Source organism: Chanos chanos, chromosome 7 (genome assembly GCF_902362185.1).
Source record: "Chanos chanos chromosome 7, fChaCha1.1, whole genome shotgun sequence".
NCBI classification, from domain to species: Eukaryota; Metazoa; Chordata; class Actinopteri; order Gonorynchiformes; family Chanidae; genus Chanos; species Chanos chanos.
The window spans coordinates 32,967,962-32,984,838 of NC_044501.1; the positions used below are offsets into that span (position 1 = coordinate 32,967,962).

A 16,877-nucleotide genomic window follows, 5' to 3' on the forward strand; every position below is an offset into this window, starting at 1 on the left:
TTATAAAGAACCTATTATTCCATATATAAAATCTGTGTGGGCTAAAGTTATGTTTGCAAATTAAAGGCCATGCCAGTAGCATTTGTTTATGAAATGATGAAAGTTTGAGGGGTTTATCAACATTATAACTACGTAGCAACATAAAATTGAGACCACCAATTAAGGAGAACACATGACGAGGAGTAACATTTCATAATGAGATTAGACACTTGAAGTAACGTCTGATCCAATTGATTTTGAAAGTAAAATTTAATGCGGAGAAGTCCAGAAAATTACGGCCGCCTTTACTGTACTCGCTCATTAGATCTGTTTTTTTTTTTTTTTTAGATAATGAGTGCGTTTTTTCCACACAAAATCAAATAATATGTCGTCTATGGTTTTACAGGTATGAGGATCAACATGCAGAGACAGTGCAACATATGTTAATCTAGATAGCCCTTCAGCCTTTGAGAGTAAAACCCTACCTCCGAAGGACAGATCTCGTTTAAGCCATTGATTCAGCTTCTTTTTTGTTTTCTCAATGATGAGGTTAAAATTAATAAGACATCTCTGGGACTTTTATTGTGGCGTGAAATACGGAATGGCGTGTGAAGTATGCAAGTAGGTCTAACTGCGGACGCACGGTACTACACGACACGCCTACTACATGACACACCCACTATGGTTATGATTAGGGCTGTTGTTAAGGTTAGGGGCCTGTGACATCTCTCAGGGGGTGTGTCAGGTGGTAGGATGTGTTGTGTAGTCTGCGAAAGTGCAGATAGACCGTTCTTGAAACATGAGTCATTTCTCAATATGTGTTCTTTTCTGTACTTGTGTTCTCATGGACTTGTGAAACGTCATCTATCGTGGACTAAGTACTGTTCCAATTCAAAGTTCGCATGTAGCCAAGTACAGATGAAATACCCGGATGTGTCCTTGATTCGTGGGTTTAATCAAGGATGCAGTAGGTGACTTGTGTGGACTTGGGTAGTCAAGCGTTCCAGAATACGCTTCACACAAAGTCTGGACTCCCGAGCTGAACTGAGCAAGTCCAAACTTCCAAGAAGGGAGCCCGTACTTGACATACTCCGTATTGAGAAGCGGCTATGGATCGCTTACGGGAAATAAGTCGACACTTAAACAAGAATGCATTTCGATTTTCTACTAAACAACACAATGGAGAACCTGAGGGCCTGAACAAGACTATTAACAAGACACCTAATCGTTAGTCAGTCACACTACAAATTTATAACAACAGTTTTGCTTGTAGCGACATTTAAAAGACATTTTGTATGATCCCGGCCGTTTCTGATGTTTATTCAGCCAGGGTGTCCCGGCAAGGCATATTCCATCAGTAGGCCTATTAGGTAGCTCGCCTACTCGGTTCTACTATGAATCGATTAAACAGACACACAACACCATTGGTATTTCATTTTCCGAACACACGTGTAAAGGATGCTGTTCAAAACCCTTTTAAAAGTACTTGGTATTTTTTTAACGGGCAGTTCCGAGTTCTGTTGTTCCGACCCTAATTATTGTCTACTTTAAGACTTGTAATTAAGTTTGACGTATTTCTTTTAAAGGTAGGATAGGTCATATGTTTTTTACCCGTTCCATATTTCTCATGAGACCTGTTACCGGCTTACTCAGGTGGGGCACATTCTATGAACACTAGGCTATTCGTTCAAGGCCCTGTTGTAGCAGCTTCCAAATCAGCAGGTGGCGGTATATATATAAATAGAGAGAGATACAAGGCACTGTTAAGTTTAGGAGCCTTGAGGCGGCGGGGGGACAGGCGGAGTGTTTAAGGGCTTAGTTACGGCGGATATTTTCATGACGTAGATTTCCCCTTTTTTATTAAGTAGGATGTTCCCTCCGACTTATATTTTTGGTGAAGTATGCGAGAAGCTGTCTTCATTTGATGCAACATTAAACCGATCTGATGCAAGATAATCTAGTTATTTAAGTTTCTGGGTAAGTATTGGTGACGTATTTGCCTGAATTATAAAACAGAATCAAACGGAGGGGTAACAAAACTAGGTCGAATTTCTACACACTTGTATCACCGGTAGTTTACTCACAGCAAGGTGTGCGAGCTTAGTATCTAAGTATTTTTAAGGTTTATTTGTATGGCTGCGATGGCCGAGTGGTTAAGGCGTTGGACTTGAAATCCAATGGGGTCTCCCCGCGCAGGTTCGAACCCTGCTCGCAGCGTGGTAATTCACCTTTTGAATTTTGCCTCAAAATAAGAGGAAGGGCGACAGTAAACATACGTTTAATAGTTTTACCAAAACATAGATATCGTGTCATTTGGTAAACTCTTAATGTGAACTTATGTAGCTTCACTAAGAATACAGAAACTGCAGGGTAGAAGCTAAGCCTGTTTCCAGTTAATATCATGTTGTATTGAAAGATCAGTGCGAAATTCAATCTAACCAGTCTATATTTGAAGTAACGTACGTGGATTGCTCTATGTTTATGATTGGTCAAACAGATAACGTTAACACATTCTGAGTAGGAGTCACCTCTAGATGGCCTCATGGTACGAGGTTCCCTGAACTGAACTAAAGCTGCCTGGTGAGGGAGTGGGGGCGCTTTAAATATAGGCTAAATGGGCGGGGGAAGTGAGCTTATCAATCTGCCAGTATTTATATTCAACGGGTTTCTTTTCTAAAGCGCTTTCTTCCTTTTTTCCACAGATTCCCACGCTAGCACCTGTTCGGATTTAAGTAAGTGGCTGTAGTATCTAGTGTCATGCAACAGAAATAACGTCCATATTGTGTCCAAAAGAGCTTTATATGTATATATTTTTTTTCATATATTTGACCGAAATTAGGTCATTTCTAACATGCTAAATCGAAACGATTTTAGGCTACAAAGTTGTCGTAACCATTGTACTCGATTGGGTTTCGTGCAAAAACAGACTTTTTAAAACAATAGTCCAACATTGTCTAACTTTAGCATTTGTAAAGCCTCCAGTGTTTTCCTCCCTACTTCCTCCCTTTGCTCGCCATGGAACCACCGTACTAGTGGAATACGTTCGGTATTTCTATTTGACTCAGAGAATAACTAAAAATCGGATTCGAGCATTACTATTCGTACACATAACAGTCTACTATCAAACACAGTGGAAGCTGTGAATAATGGCTACAACTCTGCATTAAATGCTGAAATTTCTTTTCCTTCTCTTTCTTTTTAAAGTTGTATTTCCATTGTTTCATTGTAGATATACTGTTGATTTTTGAAGGTCGATTCATCACATTTCTCAAAGATTTATCATTAAAGATGTTTCCAAGTACACTCGAATTTGATATTTTCACGAAATACATAACTTATACACCGCTGTCATATATTTATTTTACAAAGAGCTCACGTCTGAAATCAAGTACATAAAACAGACAAACTCCTGAAAATTCCAGTTCGATGCCAGCACAGTATAAAAAGGGAGATGTGAAGTCACGAAGCATTTTACAGGTGCAAGTGATTTTCCCATCATATATAATTATTTAGATTTATCCCCTGCTACATTGTGAGGTGTTACTTCGATAGGAATGTCAAGGCTGGGGAAGCTTCGTGTGGCTGTCATTGGGGCTGGTGCTGCAGGACTGTGTGCCGCACGTCATCTTCTCTCTCGCCCCGAGACCTTCGCTGCTCCTGTGGTTTACGAGCTAACGAAACATGTGGGAGGCACCTGGGTCTATGAAGAGAAAGTTGGTTGCTATGACAATGGTCTGCCTATCCAGAGCAGTATGTACAGAGACCTGAGGTGAGAACTCATGTGTTTACAAATTAGCATGTTGTCTGTGTATATAGCCAACTATAATCAGTCTTATCAGCAACTGTGGAAAAACTGTTTTTCATGAATGACATACATACACAGACACACACACACACCAATGTATTAATTTTCAATTCGGCATTACAGAACAAATATTCCCAAGGAGGTGATGTCATTCCCAGATTTCCCCTTTGAGGAACGTCTGCCTTCCTTTGTCCATCACACGGAGGTGCGGAAGTATCTTGACAATTACTGCAATCATTTTGGAGTGAGGGACCACATCAAGGTACTCCAAAATATTAATGTATCCTTCAGACATGTTATCTTATGTTTTATGTCTTTGGATTTGGAAGAAAAACTTAACAACGTGGGGGTGTTGTAAACATGACCTAAACCATTGCCATCAATTTTACCCCAAGCCACATAAATCCCGCGACAAACGTGGTTACAGTTTATTGAAATCTGGATATCATCCATATTGACATCTGGATGAAAAGCAATCTTGCCGTGTATGTAGAGAGTAGCAGATCATTAGCTCTTCATTCCCTTTCTGTCTGAACAGTTGAGTGACATGATGAAATAACAATTGTTTTCTGGCACTATTTCAAACTTTCTGTAACACATTACAGTTTTAGTCTTCAGTTCCTTATTCCCCACCTGGGTCCTGACTGTGTTCTTACACAATACATGGTTAGGAAAAAAAGGTCATATATAACCAAGATTTCTTCAGAGTAACTCTCAACTTGCTAATTAGGTAGCATGAATGACTTCTGTAGAATCCCTTGCTTGGCCTTTCATTCAGTTCAATACTTGTGATGAGTAACTCGAATTACATAAGCAATGGAAAGTTACTGAACATTTGGACAGATTCCATAATCTCCCATAGGGCCACAATAAACAGTCTCAGAGATTGTTAGCATTACTGTGGCAATATTTAACACTGGGCATTGAATTGAAGTTGTGCAAATGTAGCCCAGATGTTTGTTTAGATGTTTGCATAGATCAGTTTTTTTCTTTTTTTTGTTAAATCAGAACCATCCCTCCTCTTTTCTGTCCTCATGTCCTGTCCTTTTCAGTTTGAGACCATGGTAGATCATGTGAAACCAGTAAAAATGAAGGGAGGTTGGAATGGCATGGCATGGGATGTCACCACTAGTGATGGTATTGACCATAGCAAAGCGACCACGGACCGTTTTGACGCCGTCTTGGTGTGTAATGGGTGAGTCCATCCTTTTTGCAGCCCCTTCACCCCCCCCCCCCCCCCCCCCCCCCGGTTCTTTTTGCACACATACCCCCCCGTCCTCCACCCCCCCGCCCAGTCCTCTTATGTATAATGTTTTGGCATATGTACAGAATCACCATTTCATCAGCATCGAAGATCAAAACTATCTGGGGAGACTAACATAGAGTGATAAGCGTATAGCATTTTGCAAGGCAGACATATTGACCGTATGAAACAAGGTGCAAAGATTAATTGATCATGCAAGCAGAGATATCAGTTAGAGATACTGCAGTGTTTTTTAGCACTAGAGATTAAATTACATTGGAAAAAAATATATATATTAACCTTCTATTCGTTGCATGCCTTGTTGACTGCTTGCCTACTTTTGCAGTTGAACTAGGTACCTTTTGTCTTTGAATGAAGAATTGTACTCTGTTTAAACTTCTGTGTTGTTAAGAACTCTAAGTGAATTCTGAAGCTTTTTGTTTCAACTGCAGACATAGTGATTTTTTCATGAAATGCTTAAATATGAAATAATTTGAAATTCGGTTGTGAAACATTGAATGAAGAAAGTGGCTCATATTGGACAATGTGGTGAATCCTTTTCACATACAATTTGTTGTGTTTGTATCATAGGCATTTCTTTGATCCTTACATCCCCGCTATCTCTGGACTTGGGAAGTTCACAGGTATATCCAATTTAAACTGAGCCTGTGCGTATGGTGTACTCCAAGGGGGATCATACGTGCACCCCGTCTCCTAATTTGTAAATTGTTTATTTTGGTGGTATATATCTAATTGTTCATCAAAAAAAATTGTATGATACTTTTAGAGCCGTTTTACTGAAACCTGCAGCATCACAGCCAGCGTTTTCTGCGCCATAGTTTTTTCTTGACTGGACCTAAATATGTTAAAATCTTTCATGGTCAACTGGTGAGATATTTTCCACCAGTCAACTTCTTCTCGTTTTCACTATAGTTTTTTTTTCTACCGGGAAGGGAAAGGCAAGAAAATCAAATTTGGAATGTTATTATACGTTAATATGTCAGCTACAGACTTGTTTCATTCCTTCCTAGACAAGGATGTGTGACCTTTGCACTCTATCACATTCCAAAAGATCTGTGCTTCCCTTCTGGGGTCTACCAAATGGTATCGACTGAATTTCATAATATCTCCTGCAGACGTCTGTAACTCCTGCAACTGCTGCACACATTACAATCTAAGGTCAAATGTGTCCATCAAATGGAAAAAAACGTGCTTGTGATGTTTCAGAAGGATAACCTCATTTATAGCCCCTAATTCATCAACGCTTTCTTGGAAAGAGTTTTGGCAAAGTCCAGTATTTTAATCTTTACTCACTCAAATGCTGGCACTGACACTCCCTAACTGCAACTGTGTTGAGGACACATTACCTTTGGGTTAATTATTGAAAGAGGTCATATTTAAGAAGGACATATTAACTAAGAGGGAGATAAACTTTATTACTATTTGATCTTTTGCCACTGTTACGATTAGATCTTTTGTTGACTCAAGAGCCACGTCATATTATAACGAGGACAGATGTTCTTATGGCATCAAAAAAGTGATGGTTCAGACAAGATAACTGCATATAGAGGTGGGGAAAAAAAGACAGAGCTATGTTTTCTCACTCTGGAATGTATAAACTTCAATCATCGAGGCAGATGAATGAATGATGTTTTCTGAGTGTAAAATAATTTTAGCATGGAAGCATCTAGTTCATTGTTTGCTGTTCACATAGTGCAAAATACACATTACAAAACATACCAAGTAAAGAAACACTGGAAACACCAGAGTATAACTGAGTCAAAAGCATGTAGTCTACAAAAAGAAATGCAGTTGTATGTGTACTGGATATTAGGTCACCTAAAATTGGATTTATTATCTTTTTTTGTATTGATGCTAGTTCCAGAGATTTGTGACCATGATATGAGTGGCTGTATGTGATTATAATTTTTTTTTTTTTTTTTTTTTTTTTAATTGTGCATACATTTTGTGTGTTCAGGGACACTGATGCACAGTCATGATTACCGCAGTGCTGAGCCTTTTACTGGGAAGTCTGTGGTTGTACTGGGAGCAGGGCTGTCTGGATTGGATATTGCCATGGAGCTGTCTAATATCAATGCTCAGGTCTCTCTTCTCATATCCTCTATCAAATTATATTTCGTATGGTATTGTATCGTATCGTATCATATTGTATCTTATCATATTGTATCATAGATCTATGTGTCTCAGTCATACCTCCTGGACATAGTTTGAAAATGGCCAAAAACAACTGTGGATTAAGCTGTAGTTCCACAGTACTGACACACTTCTGTAGGAGGATGTGGTTGTCAGCACACTTAAGGAGAAGATTTTTTGTTAAATCATGTTTATGTAATCCTGAAAGATATATTTTGCAGAATTTAGGCACCTCAAAAGTGATGCACCCCTCTCTAATGGTTTCTCTGTTAAAACCTTCCTTTGAGGCAGACCCATACCTCCTATGAGCTTGCAGTTTTGAATTGAGTTCATTGGGTTCATGGGGTTATGCAACATTTCAGCAGAACAAAAGTGCAGTGTTCAGATGTTTGAAATATGAAACAGTGAATCAGGCTCCTGAAATGATTGGTGCTAACATGCTTAGTGAAATGTCCCAAACAACACACTTCAAAACAAATATGGTCGCTTTATAAGGATAATCAAAATCCCCTTTGCTCAACATGGTCTCTTTCTCTCCGTAGGTGATCCTGAGTCACGGCCAACGCCCCTTGGCCTGTCCTCTCCCTCGTGGAGTGCAGCAAGCCCCTCCAGTAACTAAGGTTCTAGATGACGGGACTTTAGAGTTCCGTGACGGTACAAAGGCAAACCCTGACGTGTTTTTGTTCTGCACGGGTTATAACTTCACCTTTCCTTTCCTGGACAAACAAGTGGGTTTGAAAGTCCGCGATCACCTGGTCTTTCCACTCTACAAGTTCCTGATGCCCCCTGCCTATCCCTCTCTGTTCATAGTGGGTGTGTGCAGAGCTATATGCCCCTTTCCACATTTCCACATTCAGGTTGGTTCTACCGTTCCATGGTGGTGACATTTGTAGTGTTAGTTTGGCTTGTGGAGACATCTATGCAATGAAATTGTGTGTCTTTTTCATGCAGTTTTTTTTTTCATTCAACTTGTTTTCATTTCTCTTCATTTTTCTGTCATCCCTCTTCCTGTCACTCTCTCTCTCTCTCTCTCTCTCTCTCTCCTCTTCTTCCCTGCTCTTCCCCATCCATCTAATTTCCGACTTTCCCTCGCGCAGAGTCAGTTTATCCTTTCCGTGTTGGATGGCACTTTCGCTCTTCCGTCGCGTGAAGAGATGGAGAAGGACATCGAGAGGGACACGGCCTCACGTCGTGCCCAGGGCGTCGCCACACGCCACATCCTGAAGATCGACTCTGAGCAGTGGGCCTACAACGACGAGCTGGCCCGTCTGGGCGGTTTCCAACCTCTCCCGCGCTACTGGCACAGCCTGTACGAGTCCAACAAGGTCTTCCGTGCCCGAGACATGCTGAATTACAAGAACTACAATTACACTGTGCTCAGCGAGACCGACTGGAAAGTGCAGGATGGTCAAGGGCAAATGTTACAGAACCCCCTGCCGTAGACACCCACATTCAGGCTTAAAAGTGATTTTTAACATTTAATATTATGCCAATGACATGCTCAGACAGAGACAATTGTGCGAAGCTGCCTTGGGTATATTTTAAGTCAGCTCTTGTTAGTGTTTGAAAAAGCACAAGTCTTTTTTCTTTGCTTCTCAGAAATCGCACGTTGATCATGAAGTAAGCTGAAGTATCCGCTGTACATCAAAGCTGGAACCCCCTCTGGCTATTACTGTTGAGACTTGCACTAACCTGTACCAATTCATATTTCCAGTAATCTGACTTTAAGTCACTGGGACATCTGTCATCTGTTGTGTACTCAGTGAACACACTAATGTAATGAGTGTACTCAAAATTCCTAGGAACTATTTGGTGGTAGTGCAAGCTAATACTAGAGTTGGGGTTGGTTCTGAATAGGATTGTTAGGAAATTGTAGTTCAGTTCTTGGAATTTGAATTGGAGTCAAACTTCATTGGGGTCTTGACATATTGTCTTAGAAATGTAGAGTTGGAATAGGACTGGAATTATAGGACACAAAATGTAGTTACTGAAAATTCAATGAAATTTTACAACCTAGAGAAGTTTTACCTGTAATTACCAAACATAAATTATTGAAATTATGTTAATTTCAATTAACTTCAATTCATGTTTTAATCATGTTTGAACTATTCAGTTTAGAGATTATCATCACAGAAGTACATTTCTGTAAACTGTGTTAAGATATATTGAAACAGTGCTTTTCTGCCTCTTCACACAAACTAGCAAACGCCCATACATTTCTACTTGGCCAAACAGTGGAATCAGACTGAATTTTGTGAGAACTTTCTATTCCAATTAATTTCTAATTCTGTTTCTTCACTGTTCTTTTTTCAGTTCAGATTCCATTTCCCAACCTAAAGACTTAATATTTAAATTGATCTCAGCCCTATATTGTTAATGTAGCAAATGTCGTGTGACTCCACTCTACATCAGTATTTAACATTTCGTCAGTGTTTTTTCTGTGTATTGAGAATGAATGTCAAAAATAATCTGCTTTGCAAGTGTGCAGTTGTGATTTTTTTTTAAATATTATGTCAAACTTTCACAGCATCTTTTTCACTTACCCTGCTGGTCTGAGTCTGTGGGGAAGAAAATGAGCACTAGTCATAAGAGCAGGAGATGCGTCTGTATACTGCAGATATTTTGGCAAACTGCAATTTCGGTCGTTAAGTAAATGCATTGTGTTGTGGTGAAACATGCATTGTTTTAGGAGCGTGGTTCTGCAGAAAAGGCACCGCTGGGATTCGAACCCAGGATCTCCTGTTTACTAGACAGGCGCTTTAACCAACTAAGCCACGGCGCCCTGTGTAGAAGGGGAGGATCTGTGACGTCATGAAAGCAAAACCACGATTTTCACTCTGTATTTTGTTAGTAAAACACATTATCTTTGGCAAATGCACGGCTTATACAATAAACTTGTTCTCTGGGGAAAAATAAGGCTCTTCTCTAAAGCATCCATAAAGTAAATACTAAATCTCTTCGGGAAGCAAGCGAAGTAGGCCTGCTCTTGAAGGGAGCATAAGTTCATGACCTGTACTTCGAAAACGAAACGGACTATCAGACAGGACGAGCTAACAGGCTAACGACACGAGTGTGATTTTGTTTGCTCCCTGTTTATTTTTTGAGTGTTTGGTGATTGATGACCAGACCTGTGGTAACGAATAAAGTTAGGAGCAGAAGTTTCTGGGGAATGGCGTAGACTGATCGTACCACGTTTTACATTCGATTGATTACTAGAATCGTTTCTGATGTCTTTATACTTTACAGCGACTTCCATTGCCTAGTCTGAGGACAAGGTTATGTGATCGCTTCAGTCCTAGTGCTACGTATAAGAAAAACAATTCTAACCCGAACTATAAGCAGTTTGATTCATGCATTTATCACGAGGTCCAAAGTTCAGTGACTCTTTGTACAGTAAGCTGAAATGATTTTTAAAAAGCCACGTAAAGACTGAAACCATATGTGCTGATCAAAATGCACTTACCTTGACGATCTATCCCCTCTCTCCATCACATCCCCTTCTTTAAACTGAGATAATAGATACTAACTGAGATAACTGAGCTGATCTACAACATAATCACCCTCACCTATTTAAACCCTGGCTTCTCTATGCTGCACATCTCTGAAAACCTGTGGATTTGAGACCGTTGTGGGTGTTGTTATTTTTCAACAATACATATAATTATAATTAATCTGAATGTATTATATTATGTAAATCACAGTTGCTATTCACATCGCTAACAGAAATATTAATAAAAGAAAAAAATCTGAAAATCTTGGGCAAGCTAATTTTTACATTTTATATCCAGTATATATGTCTTCAGAATTCCAATTTGCACAAATGACTGAAAAAGAAATCTCTGATTAAACATCCAAAGATTGGTTTGAAAAAAAAAATTTTTTTTTTTTGAACAAGGTGATTGCTGTGAGGATCAGAATTTCAAATCGATATTCCTGTTATTTTGATGTGTCCGCTCTGGAAAATCTACATGCAGTCACAAGAGACGGTCCATTTAATTTATCGATGTAATACTTGAGAAAGAACAAGTGGTCCAAAGATGGAATGAAAGTGCTTTGTCACTTTATAATCCGCGTTGCGTTCAGACAATCAAAACTACATTTAGTTTTGAGATTTTTGAAAAAACGTTTGTTTTTGCGTGTCCCCCACCCTCCCATGCTTGTATGCGCTCTTTTGGCAAATAGAATTCGGGAAATCTGCTGGGTTGTAAGTTGTACAACGCTGTATAATAAGAATACTTTTTTCCCCCTTCGAGACTCCATTATCAACACTTTTGAAGACAGCTGAAGACAGCTAATTCACACATATTAGTACAGCTTTTCAAAACAAACCACATGGTGGCAGCATTGACCTGTTTGCTCGTGTGGACCATTTTGACTGCATGAGAATCAAGACTGATATTAAGCTTTTTTTCCCACTGTATGAGTACACTCACACATGCATTCATCCAGTCATGCACGATGCATACATCAAAACCCACACTCAGATACTTTTGTCAAACGCTGAGTCATTTAACTAATTCTTTCCACATCAGTAACTCTTACTTCTGTGGACCCCAAACCCCAAACTCTCCAGGCAATAAGCCACACATTACTCATAGAACCGTTGTATCAGACATTGCTCAGGAATTTCCACATTGTCCTCTTCTAGCTATTCTCACTTAAGCATTTCCCTCTGGAATTGGAATAGTTCTGACTTGAATCACTATCCAAAATATGTGTCCAAAAATGGCAAGTTTGATTGAGGGTGAAAGCACATTCATGTGATGATAGAGATTGAAGTATTTCATCAGCTAATTTTCTGAATTCATCAACCGTCACTGTTGAACATACCAGAAACGTAAAATTATTGTATGAACTTCTAAATAACAAGAAGTCACTTACTGCAAGTATATAAGTTACAGTGTTGCTGCTGGTAATAAGAGACCACATTTACGGGTTCTGATGTTATCCCAGATGTTCTACCAAGATCAAAGACATCTTGAGGCCCAGTCCCAGATGAAAATGTGCTCATAGTTTTTACAGTCACATGTGTCTTTAATTGGTCCCATTCATTGTCCTCCATGTTACATCTCTTGTGACTTGCTTTTCTCCAATGTTGGTCTTTGTCTCCCAAAAGCAGTGACACTTAGGCAGAGACATGCATTTTCCAGGGCTATCTTGAACTCTGTTTATTCAGGAAACAATGCTCTAATCTGTCGACAGGCAGAATTCCTCATGCTTGAGTAAACACGGGAGACACGCTAAGGGTACCCGTCACGCCTGGATGGACCCTTCCTGGTGTTTAGTTTTTGTTGTGCTCCTGAATAGAATCCTGCTCCATATCCCTCGCAAGGAACTACGATTTGTTGTTTTTTGGTTTCTCTGAACTGGTGAGAAGAGCCCAACTGCATGATTCAATTTACAATTACAATTTACAATTTAGTTATTTGGCAGACGCTTTTTTACCAAAGCGACTTACAATCAGATTCATCCCTGTCAGAGGAGGCTCATATCCACTCTTTGTCATAGTACAAGTTCAAACTGCTTCATGTGTAATTAGATTTTTTTTTTTTTTGTTCTGAATATATCTGTATGTGACATAACACAATCTTAGTTAAGAGGAACAAACAAACTAAATGCTTGAGTCTCCGCATCCTTAATTTTTTAAAGCTCTTACTGGTAATCCAAAACACAATCCATATTCAGGTTGCTGGACGGGAAGAGAGACCAAGAAACACAAATCAATGAAGCGCCAATGACTCGTCCAAGTTTTTTTGGGCTAGGCCTGAATGGACTGTGTAATGTTAACCTGGGTTATGGACTCCTTATTGATTTGAAGAATCTGGAGGAATTGGAGGAACGTAAATTGTTAAGTGCACTTGACCAATCTGATTCTGGACTGTAAGAATCTGATAAGGACACAGACTGACACAGTCACAAGCTTAAATGTATAAGTGGGCCATTGGCAGCAGTCTGGTCATAATTTGCATGCTGGTAAATGATATATTGGTTCCAGCTTTCACACATAAGAATGATATCAATTCCTAGTCACAGAATTAAAGCACTTTTTAATGCCCTTTGTTGACCTGTCAAAGGGCGTTAAAGATCCTTTCCAAAAGAAATACTTTGTCCATGAGTAAGCACAGCTGTATTGAATAATGACTGACTTTTGCACAACACACACTCCCTTGTGGAAAAGTTCTCTGTGTTGAAAAAAACTGAAATGAATGAATAAAAATTGATTAGCGCACAAAACCACAGAGGAGAGTGGAATGCAAAACCGGAATTAGGAGAGAGTGAATGAGTGAGTGAGTAAATGAATGTGTGTGTGTGTGTGTGTGTGTGTGAGAGAGAGAGAGAGAGAGAGAGAGAGAGAGAGACATCACCTCCCTGAAATAAGTACATCCTACGAAAAAGTGTAGGAGTTTGGATTGTGGTTAGCCTCAGTGTGGATTCAGTGATTAGCTCATATTTTACAGTGAGGCATCAGAGGTTAGTTGGGTTCCCTAACACACATACACAATACACAGAGCAGAAACTATGTTTGAATCAGTGTGGTTCATCATTTCACCTGATCCTAGAGGGACTGGAAAGTGTGAGCTGGCATTTCAGCACTTTGAAAACCATTAGAGTGCATTAGCTTGACCCTTCTTTAAAGTAACTCACTTTTTCCACACCAATCTAACAGACTCTGCATTCACTTTACCGGTTTGGGTGGGTATCGGCGCTGCAATTGCTTTTACTGTGCAAAACACAGCAACAAGCTTTTTCTGTATTTGCGATTGCGCTGCTGACTGACAAATGTACTCACTCCTGTGTGAATATGACTCACTGAAGCTCAAGTGTTTCAAAAGGAGCTGTGGTTTTAGGAAGTGGATGCCATGGGCATAACTACAAGCCAAGGCATGGGTTCGCGTGCCAGACGTTTTCCACATATTCCGGAAAATGGCAGGCTTCCATAAACAGCGCTCATTACTCAGTACTTATCTTGCTGTAAGGTCAATGATTTTACAGGCTTCTGTCATAGGTTCATATCTTCTCTCCTAAAACGCTTCATTTAGCTGACGGTGACTAAAAAGCCATGCTGCTCTAAGGTGGTCATGTGATCAATAAGGAACTCATGAGACATTTTCAAGGACGCTTTCGAGAGGCCTGTCGGATGTTACAATATTTGTCCCTTCAGACTTCACTGTAGATTTTCAGACGGTGATTAGGAATGAAGGTGCTGGGAGATGCTTGCTCAGACACAACAACTTAAGACTATGTGACTCAGTCAGTACTGTCGGGTATTGAGTTACAGAGAGATAATGACTCACAGAAAGATACACACACAGACGCAGACACAGACACAGACACAGACACAGACACAGTCTTATGCGCCATGAGATGCAAAACATTTTTCTGTCTCCATGTTCTTTTTCTTTTAATTCTATCAGGGTGTGGAGCCGTAGACTGAGACATGCCGCATTTATAAGATTCACGCAAAGGAAGAGTCCGGCTTGATTTTGTAGCCACACCTGCTAATGACTGTATCTTGGTTATGGTCATAATTTTTCTCCAGGAGAAGGGAAAGATTGTGTAATTTTAAAGTGTTTGTGTGTGTGTGTGTGTGTGTGTGTGAAGAAACACGGCATGCTCGGGCAAACGTTTGTGCGTGCAGTCAGTCGGTGTGTCCAGGCATTTGTTGGTGCAGGTGTCTGTGTAACTTTATGTGCAGATGGATATATTGCAGCAGTTTGAACATAAACTTTAACCACAGTTTGTCCTTCACTGACCACAACCACAACAGGTTCGAACAGGTTTTTCGTCTTCATCGCTATTTTCTCTTCCCATAGTCTCTGAATCATATGTTATCAGTGTTTTTCCCCCCATCATCTGTCTTTTTCCACAGAGACAGATACAAATACAGACATTTATCTGTTGTTTGTGGCTGTACTAGGAAACACATTCATTTTTGCTTTGTTATGACTTCACGGAGTACTCTGTGTTTCGTACCCTTGTGGCTTCTAACCTTGATTCTAACCTCCATTCTTTGGCAATGGTTGAGCAATTTCATCAGACATTTTAAAATGACATACCAATTGAACCAGTTTTGTCCAGAGAAATTTTGTTACATACTCTGGTTTTATCTTACTTAAAACATTGGAGTTTTGCCTCATCAGTAAAGAGTTATATGACACACGCGCGCGCACACACACACGCGCACACACACACACAAAAAGCAAAAAACAAAACAAAAAAATAACCCCTCTTGGTGCTTAGTAATCATCTTTCTTTTCTGAGCAGTCATGCCATTTCTTGTTAAAAAAAAACCCCAAAAAAACAAAAAAACAACCCGAGAGAACAGTATGTGATCTAAAACCGTCCATATGTCAGCACTAGTGACTGCTGCGTTGAATTCCAGTCACAACTCCTCTTGGTTCTCTTCCAAAAGATAGATGAGCAAAACAGTCGTGATTCTTTTGTCCCTAAAGACAGAACACAGGAAATGTTTTTTCCTCCGCCAGATCTCTCACCTCATTGGTCACTTCCTTCGTCTGAGTTCCTTTAGAAACACTTTCATACGTCAAAGGTGATCTGATTTTGAAAAAAGTAACATCTTTGCAACATCGCTGTACACAAGTTAACCTGGAAAGTTTTAAGAACGCTTATTCATTTTGTGTTTTGCAAGGAGCTTTACGTATTTTGATTTACAAATGTGCATTCAAAACGTTGGCAGGATTCCACAAATTTCACAGTTCCTCTAATTTTTCACATTTCAGCGAAGTAAGCGGTCAAATAATGAGAGAAACAGCTAGTAACTGAATGCTAAAACTAACGACATTAAAAACAACAACAACAACAACAACAACAACAACAACAACAACAACAACGGTTAAATTTGTAGTTTTCTCCTCTGATTATTTTTTAGGATGTCTTCATTGCATTCAGATGGAGTGTGGTATAGTCTTTATTAATTAGTCAGGTGCAAGTAAAGAATTGGTCGTTGCGAATCTAACACTGACACATACAGTCACCCAGCTGTAGAGTATTTACCCCCTCAGGAGATTAATTCTTGATGACACTTGCTCGGCAATTCACCTGAAAGAAAATTGCGTAACAAGATTAAAGGCGATATATTATGAACTTGTCAGCACAACATTTTTTAAACAGCAGTGAGTCATCATTTGCAGTTATTTTTTGCAGATTGTATCTCACAAAAATTCTATGTGAAGAGTATGAGAAATAAGAAAAGAGAGAGTGATGAACACATGTAGAGAGGGTGTTCCCTGACCACCCACACGTACACATGCACACTCATTTTGGGGGGGGGGGGGCGCTCATTTTTCACCCATCTTCTCACCTTCTGGATGCCCTTACGTAGTGTCTTGTGACCAACAGGAGTCCCTTGACCCAGAACTGACACGGTGTTCACCTTCCTGAAGCTTGAGTCACGTACTCCTCCGTATGTCTACATTTTTTTGTTCTCGTTTTTTGATGTATGTTACTCAACGAGCCAAAGGATCTAGCCCTGTTCTGATTGATTTAATCCTAAAAAAACAAAAAACAAAAACAAAAAAAACACACAAATGATCTTAGCAACTGGTTCAGACAAGAACCCAATAAGAACTAATTTGATGCCCCATTCCACATTTTTTTTTCTTCCAGATATGATTACATATGAAACAATACCATTCAATTTCTCCCCTTTGTTCTTGACTGTCTTATCAGTGAGCT

The 16,877-nt window shown here is 39.6% G+C and overlaps 1 protein-coding gene and 2 non-coding genes across 3 annotated transcripts; 2 read left to right on the forward strand and 1 right to left on the reverse strand.

The window, feature by feature from the left end:
- The first annotated feature begins 1,884 nt into the window (after positions 1 to 1,884).
- zgc:77439 (flavin-containing monooxygenase FMO GS-OX-like 4) lies at positions 1,885 to 10,094 on the forward strand. The gene is made up of 9 exons (XM_030779512.1): positions 1,885 to 1,956; positions 2,682 to 2,711; positions 3,532 to 3,748; positions 3,908 to 4,046; positions 4,837 to 4,979; positions 5,619 to 5,671; positions 7,006 to 7,130; positions 7,724 to 8,038; positions 8,279 to 10,094. The coding sequence occupies exons 3-9, from the start codon at positions 3,534 to 3,536 to the stop codon at positions 8,621 to 8,623; spliced, it is 1,335 nt and encodes a 444-aa protein (XP_030635372.1). The 5' UTR covers positions 1,885 to 1,956; positions 2,682 to 2,711; positions 3,532 to 3,533; the 3' UTR covers positions 8,624 to 10,094.
- On the forward strand, positions 2,115 to 2,196 carry trnas-uga (transfer RNA serine (anticodon UGA)). The gene has a single exon. It is a non-coding gene; the product is annotated as a tRNA-Ser (tRNA).
- Positions 9,890 to 9,963, reverse strand: trnat-agu (transfer RNA threonine (anticodon AGU)). The gene has a single exon. It is a non-coding gene; the product is annotated as a tRNA-Thr (tRNA).
- Positions 10,095 to 16,877: the final 6,783 nt, after the last annotated feature.